Source organism: Calliphora vicina, chromosome 3 (genome assembly GCF_958450345.1).
Source record: "Calliphora vicina chromosome 3, idCalVici1.1, whole genome shotgun sequence".
Taxonomy (NCBI): Eukaryota; Metazoa; Arthropoda; class Insecta; order Diptera; family Calliphoridae; genus Calliphora; species Calliphora vicina.
The window spans coordinates 108,275,047-108,292,513 of record NC_088782.1 but is presented as its reverse complement, the minus strand read 5'-3'; the positions used below and the strand labels follow the sequence as shown (position 1 = coordinate 108,292,513).

At 29.3% G+C, this 17,467-nt stretch overlaps 2 protein-coding genes across 7 annotated transcripts in view; both read right to left on the bottom strand.

The window, feature by feature from the left end:
- Positions 1-17,467, bottom strand: part of LOC135956020 (hemicentin-1-like) — a 317,925-nt gene that overhangs the window by 32,239 nt on the left and 268,219 nt on the right. For all 6 annotated transcript variants that reach the window (XR_010576328.1, XR_010576329.1, XM_065506481.1 and 3 more), the window contains one exon: positions 15,954-16,094. Coding sequence is in view for 4 of the 6 variants with exons in the window: in XM_065506481.1 (XP_065362553.1) it covers positions 15,954-16,094 (141 nt within the window). In the remaining 2 variants the exon portion in view is untranslated. The remainder of the gene's footprint in view (positions 1-15,953; positions 16,095-17,467) is intronic.
- On the bottom strand, positions 5,411-7,350 carry LOC135953802 (ras guanine nucleotide exchange factor R-like; the record flags this gene model as incomplete). Its single annotated transcript, XM_065503808.1, has 2 exons — positions 5,411-5,979; positions 6,102-7,350. Coding segments are annotated over 2 exons (1,818 nt in total), but the record flags the coding sequence as incomplete, so codon positions are not given.

Sequence of the window (17,467 nt, the reverse complement as noted above, 5' to 3'; positions counted from 1 at the left end):
ATAAAACTTTAAAAAAATGAAGAGAGGGTGTAAAATTTACCACCACCTCATAAGTTAAAGGTTAATATCTGTGGCTGATATGAGTTTATCCGAGAATACAATATGCAAGACATGTGAGGAAGAGTACGAAACTCAGTAACATTACCTATGCCGCAATCAATACCAAACCTGGAATATCTAATAAATTTTGAATTTATATTAAGGAAACTATGTTCTTAATATACCCAATCATGGTTTTAGGCTTATGAAGAACTATTTGGAAGAACTCTTGTGCAAGAAGTGTTCAAGAGCCTAACCTTATGTCAATTTTAGACAATTGGTACAACATTTTAATGTATTTTATCAGTATAAACTTCAGCATTATTTTTTTTGTACAAAATTTGGATCCTTGTATCACAACGAAAATAATTTAATAGAAAAATTTTTAGCCAAATTAAATATTCAAATTATTTAGAACATTGAAATTAATATACAATTTTTGAGAAAATATTTTAGTATTTAGAAAATATTTAGTTTAAATCAGTGCCCGACATCGTGACCTACATTGCTTCTGCTCTCGTACCTAAAGGGTCTTTCAATAAGCAGTTTCTATCTTTAAATTTAAACAAACCAAAGTCTGAGATACAATGGACATTTTTTTAACCGTTTGAAAATGTCCGCCGCGGCTTCGCTTCCATGACTCTGGTACATAAATTAGGCTGAATTTGATCGATGCGATGGGTTATGTTGGCTTTGAGGTCCGCTGTGGTTTATGGCTTATTTGCATAACCCTATGATTTAAGAAAATGTACAACGGAGTAAAAATCGCACGATCTCGGTGGCCAGTTCGCATCACATCCACGTGTGATGACCGCGCTCTGAAATCCCTCGTGCAGAATGTCCAATGTGGGTTGAGTTGTATGACATGTAGCATCGTCCAGTTGAAACTACATGTCGTTGGTGGCCACAGCATCCAACAAACAGTGTCGGTATACATTGAATCTCATATGGGTTGGTATCGTCCGAAATTCGTCAATTTTATTTTTTGATGTACGCAATCACCCAGATATAGCCCTCATCGTAAAATAGGCGAAGCACATGGAACGTTTCTCGAACAGAACACCCATTTGGACAATTTTATCATTTGTAAATGTTATTGAACGCTATATCCGTCCATGGTGATTTGGCAAATCAAACTGAATAAATCCCAGTAAATTCCACGGATGTAGCTTCAACAATATGGCCGCTATCAACTGTCACAATTCGGAAGTCCCTATTGGAAGACCCTTTATGGACGTACCTTACAAACTCACAATTTATGAAATACTTTTTCATCACATAAAAAAAAATTCCAATTATTTCGAAGATACAGTAACTGATTCGATATACCAATTAAATTTATTGCCAATCGAATGATTGGATTGTAGACATAGTTCAGTGAGCCACAATTTAAAAAATCGTTTATGAACTGAACGGAACGACTATCTCTATGGCTTCTCCAATTGCGGTTCAGCTTTATGTAATCTTTTAGATTGTACATCACTTTAGAAGCATCAAGCTTTTCAAAAATAAATGACTTCAGAAGCATTAAGAATTAATTTTTTAAACAAAAATGTCATTAATCTTTAAATTAAAAAGCGAAATTTCACAGCATTCGAAATTAAGATGTTAGGTGTAACGGGAAGATGTTGAGTTCTCAGTTTTATACAATTTACATAGAAAATATTTAAAATGTTTGCGACTTGATGGTAGATTTTTGATCAAATGGCACCTTTTATTTAGGCTAGTTCCAAAAAAGAACCATTACCAACTTTGAGCTAGCCTTCGACGAGTCTATGTCCTCTTTTGTTGATAGGATCTTACTGACAGTAATATGCAATGAACAATTAGAGTTTGCTTTTGCTCAGAAATACTGAGCCATACAAATACACGCAGATAAAAAATATAGTTGAATAAGTAACAATATTGTGGTCATTGTAATTATTTATATGATTGCGGTATCCATAATATGTTAAACTTACGATTAACATGATTGTAGCAATCACATATATGATTGTATTAAATATGTTTTCGACAACAATTTTGATGATGTAGAATTAACACATTGTGTTGCACTTATCTTATGGTTATCATAATCTGAGAACAATATATAATGATTCATCAGGAACATGAGTGCCATAAACATATATTTTTTTTTCTACAAACATATTCATATATATTATTGCGATAATCAGGTAAATGGTAACTTTACCATTTTATGGTTGCCTCAAAAACATTGCAAACATGTTGAACAACTATATTTCTTCTATAGGTGTACAATCTTACAGCGTATGAGTTTGCCAGGCACTGATTTAAAGCCAAAATTTAATCTAAAAACAATTTCTATCCTTCTAACAGTTAATGTTAAATTCGAGATGTAATAAATTAAAAAATAGTACTTCAATAATTATTGCAATTTAGTACTAAAAATAAAATGTACTGAAAACTTATTTCAAATGTTTGACAAAATTTGTTTATAAAAAGAGTAATTATATTTTTGTGTTAAATATTTCAGTTTTGGTTTAGTTTATTAAAAATTGTTGTTCAAATAAAAACAGGCTTTTTTTAGTTATGTAAAAATTTAACCAATTTCAAACGCTTTGATTGAGTAAAACAATATTTAAGCATAACATATAGTATTTTTTCAAAGGCAAAAACAACTTAAAGACAATTTTTAAAACACTTTAAAGCAAAATTAAGAGGACGCTTTTTGTTATATTATGTTTGGAAAATTAAATTAAATTGTTAAAAAAAATAAATTGATTTAGTTTTTAATGATGTGCTTACTTGTTTCTGTTGTTGTAGTTTTTGTTTTCATTATTTATTTAATAAATATTCTATCGTTATATTTGATAATTAAATAAGTACTTCACACGATGAAGAATTCAGTATTACTTACACAAAGAAATTACAACAATTATTAAGGAAAACATTTTAACAATAAATTTTTGCATAAATTAAACAACAATCACAAAAATAACACTTAAACGGTTTAAAGGCAAAAAAAATATATAATACAAATTTTGAATTATTAACAATTAATATTGAGGGGGAAAATGTGTAAAGCTAAATGGGAAAATATGAAAGCTCAAATGAAGTTTATTTAGAAAAGCTCTTATTAAAAGTTTATAAAAATAGAAAGAGAACATCAAAAGCTTTATTGAAGCGAGCAGTTAAGAAAAGCTTTTAAGTTATATGGGTAAAAGCTTTTTTGGTACAAAATATACATTAATACCTGGGCTATACTAAGCTTAATTTTTACTCCTTAAAATGTTTAAACATCAAAATATTTATAAATCTATTTTCTTTTTACATGTAAAAAGCTACTAGAAACTCGTTGAAGAAAAAAAGCTTTTGGCAAACCAGTTTTTATGTTAAAATAAAAATTTAATAAAAAACTAAGCATTTAAATTTACACTTTTTTCATAAAAGCTTTTAAAATCGTTTTAGCTAAGTACTAAATGAAAGCTTTTAGAACTTTTAAATATGAACTTAATAATTTTAAACATGATTATTTATGATTAATGTTTATTAATGACTTAAATATATGATGTTTTTTTATTTCTCCAAAAAGCATTGTTATACCAACCTTATTTGTAATTAAAGCTTTGCTCTAGATTTCTGTCAGTTGTCTTTATTAATCAACTAAACCATTATTTCTAGGCTAGAGTCTAGAATTTATAGGTAGAGATATTTAATCAATAAAAGGGAAAGCTTTTACTACTAATAAGTATTAATTTTAGAATGTTCTAAATGTATTTATATTTTGATAGCAATGACCTTGAGATGTTTATAATACATTTGAAAGATTAATTAAACTTTCAAGCTTTTATAGGTCTTATCTTAACAATTATAAAAAAGCTTTATATTTGAAGTTTTTAAAAACTTAGCGTAACTGTATAACTTTCCAGAAAGTTTAGCTAAATGTACAAAGCTTTACAAAACTTTACATCTTCAACTAAACCGTATGCAATTTCAATAAAAAGATTTAATTAATTTAAGGAAAGAATTATTTTCAATTAAAAGAATTTGAATTAATTTTTTTTTTACATTTTCTCTTATTCACAGAGCTTTTTATTAGCAGCTTTCTCATAAAGTTCAGGGAAGCTTTTTAAATACGAACAACTTTTTAGTCAGCTTTTTCAATTACAACCAAATTACTTGGTTATATTGAGCTTTTATAGGATATTTTGTGAAGCTTTTTGATGACAGACAAGCTTATTTTGCTTATGCTAAGAAATCTTTTCATTTAAAAGATGGTCTATAATAATTTTTACATACATTTATGATTTTAATAAGATTTGCACTTTTAACATTTTCTTTATTCATAGAGCTTTTTATTAAAAGTGTTGTCATAAAGTTCTAGGAGATTTTCAATTACAATCAAATAATCTTTTTGTATAGAGCATTTGTAGGATATTTTTTAAACTTGTTAATGGCAGACAAGCTTTTTTCTCTTAAGCAAAAAAATCTTTTCAATTAAAAGAAGTTCTAATATAGTTTTTGCATAAGTTTATATTTTTAATAAGATTTGCACTTTTAATATTTCCTCTAATTAACAGAGCTTTTTATTAGCAGTTTTCTCATAAAGTTCAAGGAAGCTTTTTAAATATAAACAGCTTTTTAGTCAGCTTTTTCAATTACAATCAAGTTACCTTTTTGTACTGAGCTTTCGTAGGATATTTTCTGAAGATTTTTTATGGCTGACAAGCTTTTTTTCTTAAGCAAAGAAATCTTTTCAATTAATAGATGTTCTATAATATTTTTTGCATAAGTTTATGTTTTTAATAAGCTTTTCCCTTTTAATATTTCCCCTTATTAACAGAGCTTTTTATTAGAAGTTTTCTCATAAAGTTCAGGGAAGCTTTTTAAAATGTTCTATGTATTGAGATTTTGTATGAGTTTTTGAGGAGCTTTTTGATGCCTGACAAGCTTTTGCTAATAACAACATATTGTTTGAATTCTTTACAAGTTTGAAAAGACTTTTCGGTGGTTTTCTTAATCGTAGCTAAATTATGTGGTTGTATTGAGCTATTGTATGATTTTTTGTTGAGCTTTTTGATGCCTGACAAGCTTTATAGGTTTGAAAACATGTTGAAAAGTCTTTTCGACTTTTTTTTAATCACAACCAAATTATCTGGTTGTATTGAGCTTGTATAGGATTTTTTGTGAAGCGTTTTACAAGCTTTTGCTAATAACAGCATCTTTCTACTACTACTGCTCGTTTCACCTTTGAACTTTACACATCTTCAATCTCAAGAACTAACTTTTAACTAAATGAGAATTCTATCAATATTTTCTATTAATAGTTTTGCATATAATGATTTCATGAATGATGATGAAAACTAAAACTTTACGGGAAACTGAAACTGAAGTGAAACAAAAAATCAAATTAAAAACCAAAAATCTTACTTTGAACTTGTTCGTTTCTCAGAGAGTTCACATGACTGTTTGATCGCTGCAGGGGCGCAACAGCCGTTCGCATGATTGGTGGCGGTCTGGGCGGTGGTGTTGGTGCTTTCAGTATGCCCCTGAGCAGGGAACGTTGGCTGGGATTTCGTGTTACCTCTCGGCTCGACACTATAGTCGATGGTATAGATTGTATAACCGTTGTTACGGATCTGTCGCTGTGTGTGATTGTGGCGGCGACAAGGCGTTCGCCTGTTTCTGCTCGCGGAGGGTGATTGATATTTAAGGAAGGCGACATTGAGGTCATTGATACTGGTAATGGGTGTTGTTGTTGTTGCTGTTGTTGTGGTGTTTGTAGTGTGATTGTTGTTGGTGTTTGCTGTTGAGCCTGTGCTGTGGTTGTTGTCAGTCCTGTATTATTGAACATATCGGTTTCAGTGTTGTTGTTGTTGTTTACAGAACTACTACATGTGTTTGTTGCAGAGGTGGTTGTGATTGTATTTGAACTACTTGAGCTTGAGTCTGTTGTTTTAGCACATTTTTTATAGGTAACTATGTAAGTGTGTTTAAAATTAAAACAAAAATGAAATGAAAAAATCAAAGCAAATTATAAAGTTATGAAATTAAAGCCAAAATGAAAAGAAAATTCTAATAAAATAAAAATTAATTATTACCACTGCCACTGCTGCGTATGCCTTTCAAACGATGTTCTGTGCTAAAGGGCGATTTGCCAGAGTGTTGCGTCGAGGCCTCTGAACGTTTCCAAAATTTCCCGCCCAATAGGCCTACATGACTTCGTTGACTGTCGCGACAGCCATCGGACTTCGTAGCTCTCTTAAAGAATATATTGGTGAAAAACAATTCCACCTTTTTGAAATTCGATAGCTTAACCTGCAAATGTGAAGCTTCCGTTACGGCACAGGGATTTTCTAGATTTCTTTCCACATCTTCGGAAACAATTTCCGCTTCATTATTAACACTGTTGGCGGCTGCCAATTCCATAGCATTCACTTCCTCGGCCGGCCTATCTGTAGAGGTGTTTAAATTTATTTGTTGCACACCACTACTTGTAACTGTCAAATGTGTTGGGGCGGGTATTGTTAGTTTTGCTTGTTTACCTCTTAAAGGTAAAGTTTGACATAATGATAATTGCTGTTGTCTGCTGTTGTGCTCATTAGCCTCCACCTTAAGTGGTAAATCTTGCTGGTCATTTGGTTGTTGTACTCTAGCTTGTCTACCAATGCGTCCCAGAGTCAAGGAGGATTGTCGGGTGACATTGAGTAATGTTGTCTGTGTGGTATTGGTGGCCGCACTATTATTAAGTGTTGATGAAGACACTATGCTGTCATTTACTGTCGAGGCTGTCAAATTAGCCAGTGTTGCAGTCGGTTTTAAAGTCATGCGATTAACGGCTAAATTTTCTTTAGTATCACTGCTGACATGCACCATAACACCGGGTCTCAATGGCCAGCGGGGTGGTGATTTGGGTACCTGTGTGCAACGTACACTTAATGTGGGTGTGGTAACTAATGTTGTAGCAATTGTGGGTATTGTAACAATCGTGTGTGCTGTATCAGTGGTAGTTGTAGCTGTTGCTGTTGCTGTAGTGCTATTTATTATATTGTGTGTTACAGTATTATTTGCATTATTATTGTTGTTACTACTACCATTACTACATGTTACTGCTGTGGCATTTAAATGTTTTGTAAGTGTGGGCGTTTGTATGGGTGTTGTAGCTGTAGCTGTTGTTGTTGCTGGTGTTTGTATCATAATGGGTGTTGCTTTAATGTTGGCATTATCCTTACACTGCCCGGCCATAGCCGGCAGCAACATATTGCTTATAATGGGCACCTTAAGTGTATCGGGCAATACCGTATTGGCTGATAACACTTGTGGCATATGAGGTTGATATGATAAAACACTTTGGTTTCGTTATGAATTTTAATCAGAGTGTTTTTTTTTTCAATATTATTTTCATTCAATGGCAGTTTGATGTTATTGATGATTATGTTTTTTTTTTATTGTTTTTGTGGTAATGATGTTATGTTTTAAAAAAAAAATGGTTTTATTTTTTTTAATTAAAAAAAAGCATTTACAACAAGCCACAACATTTTATAAGTTTTTTTTTAAACACATACAACATACAGGTTTACATAAGCCAAAATTTATATTGTTTTTGTTTTTTTTGGTGCAATTACATTGATTATACAAAAATAATGAAACGAAATGAAAAAAAAGAATTGTAAAAATTATAAATGAAATTTAAATAATGATGAAATTAAAAAATAATAATAAATTCTACATTAAAAAGCTGTTAGAAAACTTGAAATTTCAAAGAAAATTAAAGACTCAAAAGAATGGAAATTTCAAAAGTTTAAATATAAAGAGTCATGGTTCTTTACATTTTTATGTCAAATCTGATAAAAGTTCTCATTAACAAGTAATGACTCCTCACTACGTTTGAACTGTTTTTTTCCTAATCGAGTCACGGTTTCTTTATAGCTGTATACTAAATTTAAATCCCGGGAGCTTTAAAAATCTTACCAAAATAAAAAAAAATCCCAGAATTATCCACAGTTTTTCCAGAAAATCAGGATTTGTAATATCGAAAAATTAAGATTGGGATGAACACGTGAAGGTTCGTACTTCGAAAGACAAATTCGGTTGATATTACGAATCTGTTTTCTCTGTGTAGAAATGTCTATAATATGTACTTATATAACATATAATACGCTGAATACTTGCAAATGAATAACTGGATTTCATGACAATTTATTGGCAATTATCAGACTATGTTCTTTAATGTTGTTATTTTAATAGGTCTGCTGCAACCTAAAGTTTTTTCCTGGCTATAAAACTTACGATTGATACAGCTGTTGATGATCTTTGGACCACTGAGACTCGGATATTTCCGCAGCGAAGATCGACTTGTTGTGGGAACGGTTATTTAAAATATTAAAGACAATTTGTAATTGCCTAAATTATATTAAAAGAAAGTGTACTCTTCTGCAAATGCTGATTTGTAGAATAACATGACAGCAACTGTCACACCAGACATTGTCAAGTCATGCAGTGCACTCGGAATATGTTTGAAACGACATGACAAAGCTATATTTGCTGAACATGTCGCATTTAAATTGCTGAGTATAGTGCAATATGTTCTGTAAGATGAATGCATGTTATTTCAGTTGTTTACTGGACAAATGTAATAAGAAATTTTACATTATGCAGCTGACCATGAGTACGTAACTTTAATTATTCAAATTAAGGAAATACAAAGAATAATTAACAAAATCTGGGAATTTTAGGATTTTTAGCCACATTTGGTGCGCGGCTGATAGAAGTCTTATAAATCTTTTGAACGCGGTTTTTGTTTTTATTAACTTATATGTCAATTTGAAGGGTACATATCTGTCATTTATTATCACTTATAGCTTAAACAACAAAGTTTTTTTTGCTTCGAAAATTTCGAATTTTGTGCCAACAAAGCGTCATATGCGAAACATTTTACTTTACTTCTTTGAGCGAGAGATGGTTTATGTGGACCAGATGTGGTAGAAAAATAACGTCAATGCCAGCCGATAAAGTTTGAGGACCAATAATTAGATGCATTACTCCATTAAGATTATTGTAGAACTCCATAAGAGCTTGCAAAATCATTGGGAGCTACTCAATCTAAAACGTCTGTAAGTAGCAGGATTCATCCAAAAGCAGGCAAATTCAATACCATACCAATTGAAGCCGAGAGACTTTGAAAAACGATTTTGCATGTACGAAATGATACTTATACGCTATAAAAGAAAATCATTACTTACGATGAAAAATGGATCCCTTACGATAACCCGAAGCTTAAGAGATTGTATGTGAAACCTGACCAACCAGCCGAATCGACACCACAGCCAAATATCCATGGCGATAAGGTAATTCTCTGTATTTTTTGGGAGCATATGGGTGCTATCTATTATGATCTGCTGAAATCTGACCATATCATCACTGGAAACCTATACCGCATGCAACTGATTCGTTTGAAGCCAGCACTGGCAGAAAAGGGCCAAGAATATGCGGCCAGATATGAAACGGTAATACTTCATCATGACAACACTCGGCCACATGTTGCAATACCAAGAGACAAGATAAACGCTTCGGCTCTTGGTCGGCTAATGACTTATTATAAAGTAAATACAACGGATACAATCCAGTGTGATGGGTTCGTTGGCTCTATAAGTTAGGACTAGCTACTGAGTATAATCCGACAAGATAAATGCTTCGGATCTGGGTCGGCTAATGACAAATTATGGGTAATGGATGTAATCCGAGGAGATAAATTCTTCAGCTCTTGTCGGCTAAATACAACTTATTGCTAAATTAGCTAATTATACTAAGAGAGGTAAGTGCTTTGGTTCTCGGTCGGCTAACGACTAATTATTCGAAAATATAGTCTATGGCTGCAATTCGAGAAGATAAATTCTTCAGCTCTCGTCGGCAAACTACAACTTATTGACTTTTTAGCTAATAAGTACAATCCGACAAGATAAATGCTTGGGCTATCGGTCGGCTAACTACGGTATTAGTAGGAAGTAAGAATTTAGTCCTTGTCTAATTATGCTTTGTTACCCGGGAGCAAAGTATAATATTTCGTTATTTCAATATTTGAAATGGTCCATCTTTTGAAACCATTTTATGGTTGTAGCCACTAGTTTGTTATTTCAGTCTTAGAAATTATCAATTTGTTCATTAATAACACTATTCTAAATAAAGTGCATCCTTTAGGCATTTTTCCACACTTTGCTATAAAAAACAGCTAGACTTATTCAATGAACTACTAGAAACTAAGAATACATATAGAGATCTCATAGTTATTCATGGGATGATATAGAGATGGGATTTCGACAAAATATTTACCAAATATTTGAAGCACTCTCAAACACTCCAATATACAAATCCAAAATGAATGAGATTGATTGTCAGTATCCTAAACAGTATGGTAGAGGAAATCAGAAAAATTAATTCAGTACAATAAGGTTATGAACCAAAATGTTAGACAATCTTGCAAAAAAAAAATGTATTTTTAATGAAAATTATTTTAAACAATGTAGTCACCATATTGAAACTCAGACGCTCATCCAGAGGTGGTGAAATGGGAAAACCGAAAAGTTTTCATATAAAAATAATATAAAAAAAAACTGGTTGACCTGAATCCACGCCTGTTGAAACTGGATTATTTTCATTACAATAATTCTGGTTTTAGGTTTAGGATATTAAAAATTAATCAGCGTCTTAAACTTAGGTCTTGTATTTATTTTCTTTGAAATTTCAAGTTTCTTTCTGAATTGCTTTTAAACAAATCTTTAATAAATTACTTTATTAAAAGTTCACAAAATTATAATATAAGAAAAGTAATTCTTAAAAAAAAATTCACTTACCTGTGTGTAGCACTCATTGAAACATCAGTACGATCTTTGGGTTTTAAGCAAAGTTTTTAAATTTGTTTTAAATTTAAATGAGTGTATTTAAAAAATAAATACAATATTAGACGTAGATGAAAATGTTGTGAACGATTTAGCGTTGAATTGATTTTGAATGATTTTTGCAACATTTTTGTTTTTAAATTCAGTTGTTTTTAATTTGTTGTTAATGATTAATAACAATAGTATTTTATGTTTTATAGTGGTTAATTAAAAAATTATATGTTGGTTTTTGTAAAAGTTTTTTGTTTTGTTTTAGAAGCAAGCAAAATATGCAACAAAAAAAAAATAGAATAAAATTGAACATAAATATTTATTTAGGCACAAAAAACATAAAGGACACATATATACAGTCACATTTAGCAAGTAAAAGCCATTTTGTGTTTTACACACACACAAATTAGCGGTTGTTTTGAAAATTAACAACAACAAAAAAAAAATGGAGTCAAGTGTGGAAAAGAGAGTGAGAGAGAATAGAAAATGCAGTTAAGGTAATGTTTGTTGTTTGTTTTGATTTAATAGTGTATTAGTTTGTAGTTGTTGTTATGTGTATTAAAGAGAGTGGGAGTGAATAGAAAATGCAGTTATGGTGGTGTGTTGTTGTAGTTGTTGTTATTTATATGGGTTTTGTGAGAGAAATTGTGTATTTTTAGTAATGTTTAGTTGTTTGTATGTGTAGTAATGTGTTTTTCATGTTTTTATGATGTTTGTTTGTTTATTTATTTTATTTAATTAGTTTTAAAATTCATTTCATTATTTGTTAATTATATTTATTGTTATTGTTAGTTTTATTTGTATTTTGTTGTAGGGTTGAGTGTTTGTATATGAGTTGTGTGTGTTTATGTACAATTTTATTTGTGTTGTATATTTTTTTATTTTTTAGTTTTAATTGATATAAATGTGTAAATTTTTTGTTTATTTGTTTTTTTTAGCAAGTGTATTTTATCCAATTGTTGTTGTAGTTTCATTTTGTTGTTATTGTTGATGAGGTTTGTTGTTTGATGTTAAAATTTATAGTTGTTTTTTTTTATTTTATATTGTATGTGATGATTTTTGTTGTTTTAAGGTTTTTATTATTATTTTTTTTTTTTTTTTAATTTAACAAAAATTTATTTGATGAGCCGTTGCACACAACAATATATTTGCACACAAAAAAGCGTTATTTGTTTTCAAAAAAATTGTATATATTTTTTTTTTTGATTTGGTTATTTACAGTTGCAACATATATAAGCAGAACATAATAAAAAAAGCATTTGAAAAAGAGAAAAAAAAGTATAGATTTTTATATTTAATTAATTGTTGAAAACAAATTTAAATATTTACAATAATTGTTAAAAAATAATATATATGTATTTATATATGAATGCATGTTTAAATGTAAGTAAATAAAATTAAGAGCAAAATAAATAAAAAAGGGAGAGAAATGTATATGATTGTACATGTGGATTTAATCTAGTAACTGTTGAAATAAAATAATTTGTAACATGTTAAAGTCGATTTAAGACAATTGTTTGATTTAGTTGGAATTGTTCATCAATAACAAGTTATTGTTTCTGAAAATCCTTGAACTAGGAATTACAATTGTAAATAACTAATTTTAATTAACGCACATCAAAACCATTTTATTATGCTTTCTGAGTTTTGAAGAAACAGTTCGAATCTCTGGTTTGAAACGACCTTATCCGATAAAAAATTTCATAGATTTTTAATGCAATAGCTTCATTTATGCATTACTTTTATTGATTTGGGAACAACTTCTTTATAGTCCATCAAATAAGCTCCATTTTTATAAGAATTTTGTAATTTTTAACACATCTCCAGCATAAAATCAGCCGATTATATAAATATTTGTTAAATAATCAAGCTAACTCAACAATGATTTTTCGTGGATACCTAAATGACTTCCTAAGCATGTGCTTGGACTTAAAATTCGAATATTTGTGTAAATTTCTGGGCATTGCTTTCACGTATTTTCTAGAAATTGAAAGCAGCCAGTTGAATTTCTTATCATTTCCCAAATTCTTATGTTACTGAAGGTAAAATTCTAATATATTTATGAATTTCTGCACACTGATTGTAAAATTCATGGGTTTTTTTTAGGAAATAAGTTTTAAATTGTTTCCCATTATATTATTGTTTTTTTTCTGGTATTAATGACTTCTTTGCATGAAATATTTTAACATAAATTATTGTTTTAAACTAATTACTATAATGACAAACATTCACGTTTCTTTATCAGGCACGAATTAATGAAAATTAATTGAAATCAATTGAATAAATTGCTCATTAATTGAGTCATTAAGTGGAAATGACAAAATTTTTTTAAAAGCTTTTTGTAATGAGCACTTTTTTTTACGCAGCCTCCTTAGAGGGGGGTTGAGGGGAATGACATAAAAACAAAAAAGAAAGTATAGATGATCAATCCCAACTATATAATACCCTATTCAATGTATAATCATTTCCCGATCAACCAATCAGTAGATTTGTCATGTGGTATTTTCATTCCCTTAGGAAATGGTTTTCAAAATTCGCAACAATGCTGGGTGACAGTACCTTTATATCAGTCCCAAAACAACATATTGGCCAATAAAAATTCTGATGCTAGTGTAAAATATATAGAAATTACACATGTGTTGAAAATCACACAAAAGGGTAAGCAATATCCGGATTAAAAAAATATTTTTGAAAAAATTAATGGATTTTTTGTACCAAATGTCAAGAAATCATAAAATTTTGTTAAAAATCTATAAAATTATTAATTTTGTGTGGTTTTCCACACAAGGGAAAAATTAGGGTTAACACTTTAAGTTCTGATGATACTGTAAAATACAATAAATTTACATATGTGTGGAAAACCACACAAGATGGTAAGCCATATCTCGATATCTAAAACTATTTTTGAAAAAAATTAACGAATTTTCTATACTATATATTGATGGAAAATCAAGAAATCATCCAATTTTTATTAAAAATCTATAAAAATATTAACTTTGTGTGGTTTTCCACACAAGGGAAAATTAGGGTTAACCCTTAAATGCATGATTTTTACTTTTATTTTTCTATAAAATATTTTTTAATTATATTTCATTTAGCTTTAGTTTGATTTAGAATTTCGTTAGCAGAAACTTCGTACTCCATTTGATTTTTCTGAATTAGAATCTGAATTAGTTTCAAGCTTATATTCGTCTAAAATTAAGTGGAACTGGAGTGTACAATTGGCAACAATATGCATTAAAGGGTTAACACTTTAAATTCTGATGCTAGTGTAAAATACTATGAATTTACATATGTGTGGAAAGTCACACAAGGTGGTAAGCAATATCTCAACATAAAAAAATAATTTTGAAAAAATTTACGGATTTTCCATACAAAATTTATGGAAAATCAAGAAATCATCAAAATGTTTTAAAAATCTATAAAAATATTAATTTTGTGTGGTTTTCCACACAAGGGAAAAATTAGGGTTAACACTTAAATTCGATACTAACAAGTAGATAATAAATTATGGAATAAACTTTTACTTTTAGAAACAAGATAAATTCGAATATCCTTTTGTTATTGCTCAATTTTATTAAACATTTATTTAACGCGCCTTCCAAAACTTCAGTTGCTTAACTGTCTACCTTATTTTCTATAATTATTTTTATAGTTTATTCTAATTATTAGCAATTTAAAACCCAATATAACTAATCGCTTTTGGCATCACACAATCTCTCTCCCATTTCAATATTTATTTATATAAATAAAAAAAAATATTATCAATATTAAAATTTATTACATATAATTATTTAATAAACGCATAATGATTATGTTTTTATAATGTTTATGTTTATTTATTTAATTAAATTAAATAAATTTTAATTAAAATTAGTATAAATTTAGCTGTATGTTGAAAAACATATTATTTGAATACACTTCATGCATGTATAATGAGTTCTTTTTAGCAATGAATTATTTAGCAGGGGCAATGGCAGGGTGAAAAAGTTTAAAAAAAAGTTGTAAAAAATTCATGTGTTATTTTAAATAAATTAATGTTTATTTAAAATAAATAATTTAGAAACACAGAGCACAGATGCATTGTGACAGTAATATGAAAAAAGCTAATTAATTAGTGTGTTTTATTTGTGGAATTTAGTTGCGGTTACAAAGTTTTTGCTAAGGTAAACAATGAAAAAATTGCCATAAGTTCTTTTGAATTTAGAAAAATACAACCAAAATACTTTTAGAAAGCGAAATTTATAAAGAATCTGTTACAAAGCATCTTGTTTAGCTGTGATGGATCAAGATTGGGTTTTTAAATCGCTGTTATGTTTATGAACTAACTGCTCTTAGCTTTCGTTATACAGAAAGTATTTGAAGATTTTCAGGGCCCTAATTAGAATTTAAAAGATGTTTTTTTTTTAAATTAGCAGCAGGCAAAGGAACTAAATAAGGTTTTTCAAAATTTAAGTGAGAACTAAAGGAAAAAAGCTTTTCAATTAAAAATACTTTTAAGGCTTTTAAATCTTAAAAATTGCCTCATTTGAACATTTTACAGGGGGGAAATAGCTGGTTTTAAATCAAGCAACAAATTTAAAAATTGGAAGTAAGAATTTAAGGATTTAAGGATAATTAATAACACGATTTTAAAAAAGCTTTTTAAGCCCAATAGAATTAATTTTTTAACAAACAATATATATTTCAGAAATTTATTGAAAATAAAACATTCTTCAGCATGCTTTCGTTAAATAAAAATCATTCTCAAAAAGCCATGCAAAAGCTTAAAATTTAACAAAAATTAAAAAAAAACTCATTACAAATTTTGTTAATTAAATAAAATTCACAAAATTATAAAAACAAAACAATAACAATTATAAAAAATAATAAAACAAATTAAAAAAAACACAAATAAATAATAATAAAATTAAAAATAAATTTAATTTAACCCTAAACCTGTTCAATAATTATAATTCTTAACATAAGTACAAATAATTAAATCAAATTCCATTTATTTTTTTTAAAAATTTTTGTTATTTTTGGAATTTTGTTAACTTTATCAAAAACTTAATGCAAGGTACTTACATTTATCCTGACGTCTACGACGACGACAAATGCAAATAATAATACAACAAATAATAACGACAGCCAGCAATAGGACCAATATACTGGCCACCAAGATGATTAATGTTGTTTGATCCCAACGTTGCCACCAAGCGAGTTGTTCTAAATTTTTGTAAAAAGATAATATCATGATATTAAAATAAATATATTAAAATAAGTTAAGGATTTATATAAAAAGGGGAAATAAAATTAAAAAAAAAATAACTTAAGTGATTTCAAAACTAAATTAAAAACTTAAACAAAATAATAAAACAAAACAAATGTCTTGAACTTTAATGTTGGCCCTTAGGTTTTGACAATTTATAAGGGATTTGCTTTGAGTGTATAATACAGTGTTGGGTGAAAATAAAAATATTGAAATGGATTTTGACAGGAAAAGAAAGGGTTTGATACTTTATTTTCAAATTTCAGGAATATATATTAATGATCAAGATCATCAGAAACAACAGATGTATTCGTGACAGGCTTTGCAACATGAGATTAGTAACTCTAGGAGACAAAATCTCTCAACTGATGGATTTCATAAAAGGATGCACTAGCTTTCAGGTGGAAACAGAAAGGTATATGAAAGTGGTAAATGACTTGGATAAAGTATGCAAAAACCATGACAAAGAAGTATTGGTTCACAGGGAAACGCAGTCTGACAAGGAAAAGGGAGCTATGCAATTTCGAAGAGAAAAGTCCTTAGTCCTAAAGTAAATAAATCAAAGATGAAACAAAAAGTAAGTCCACAGAAGATGCCTGGACATGCAATACTCAGTAAATCTCTCATACACAGTACATAGAAAAAAGTGAGAAAAATAATCCATAAATAAAATGGGTTAAAGTGCGTCCAAGGCAAATAAATGGAAAGCCGAATAGAAAAATGATATGTGGACAAACTCATAAAAATTTAAGTGTAATCCAATATTGAGAAGACAGCAAAAGCTGAATTTCTTTAGGATCTAAAACAATCATTACATCAGTGTATTGCTGAATCCAGGTACGCTGTTGAAGAAATTCTCAGAATATTTTATGTTTTTGGTCAAAAATATCAGGAAGACAGCTCCAGAAACAAAATAAATCAACACATCAGAGTGCGGCCTAAATCAGGCACACTCTTGATCAAGAGGCGAATGATGAATATTTCCTGAAGCTAAATAAATCTCACATCAGACTGCATTTGCTCAAAATGTCAAAAATATTGAAAACTAAGTGGAAGGTTAATTACTCCTTGAGCCAAATAAACAATCACATCAGAGTACTGCTGAATTCAGGCTCGCTATTGAAGAAATTTTCATAATATTGGATGTTGTTTGTCAAAATGTGAAAAATATCAGGAAGGCAGCTAAAGGTGAATTGTTCCAGAAGCCAAATATACCAACACATCAGAGCACGGGCGTATTCAGGCACACTGTTGATGAAGACGCGAATGGTGAATTTCTCCAGAAGCTAAATAAACCATTACATCGGTGTTCATTTGGTAAAAATATCAA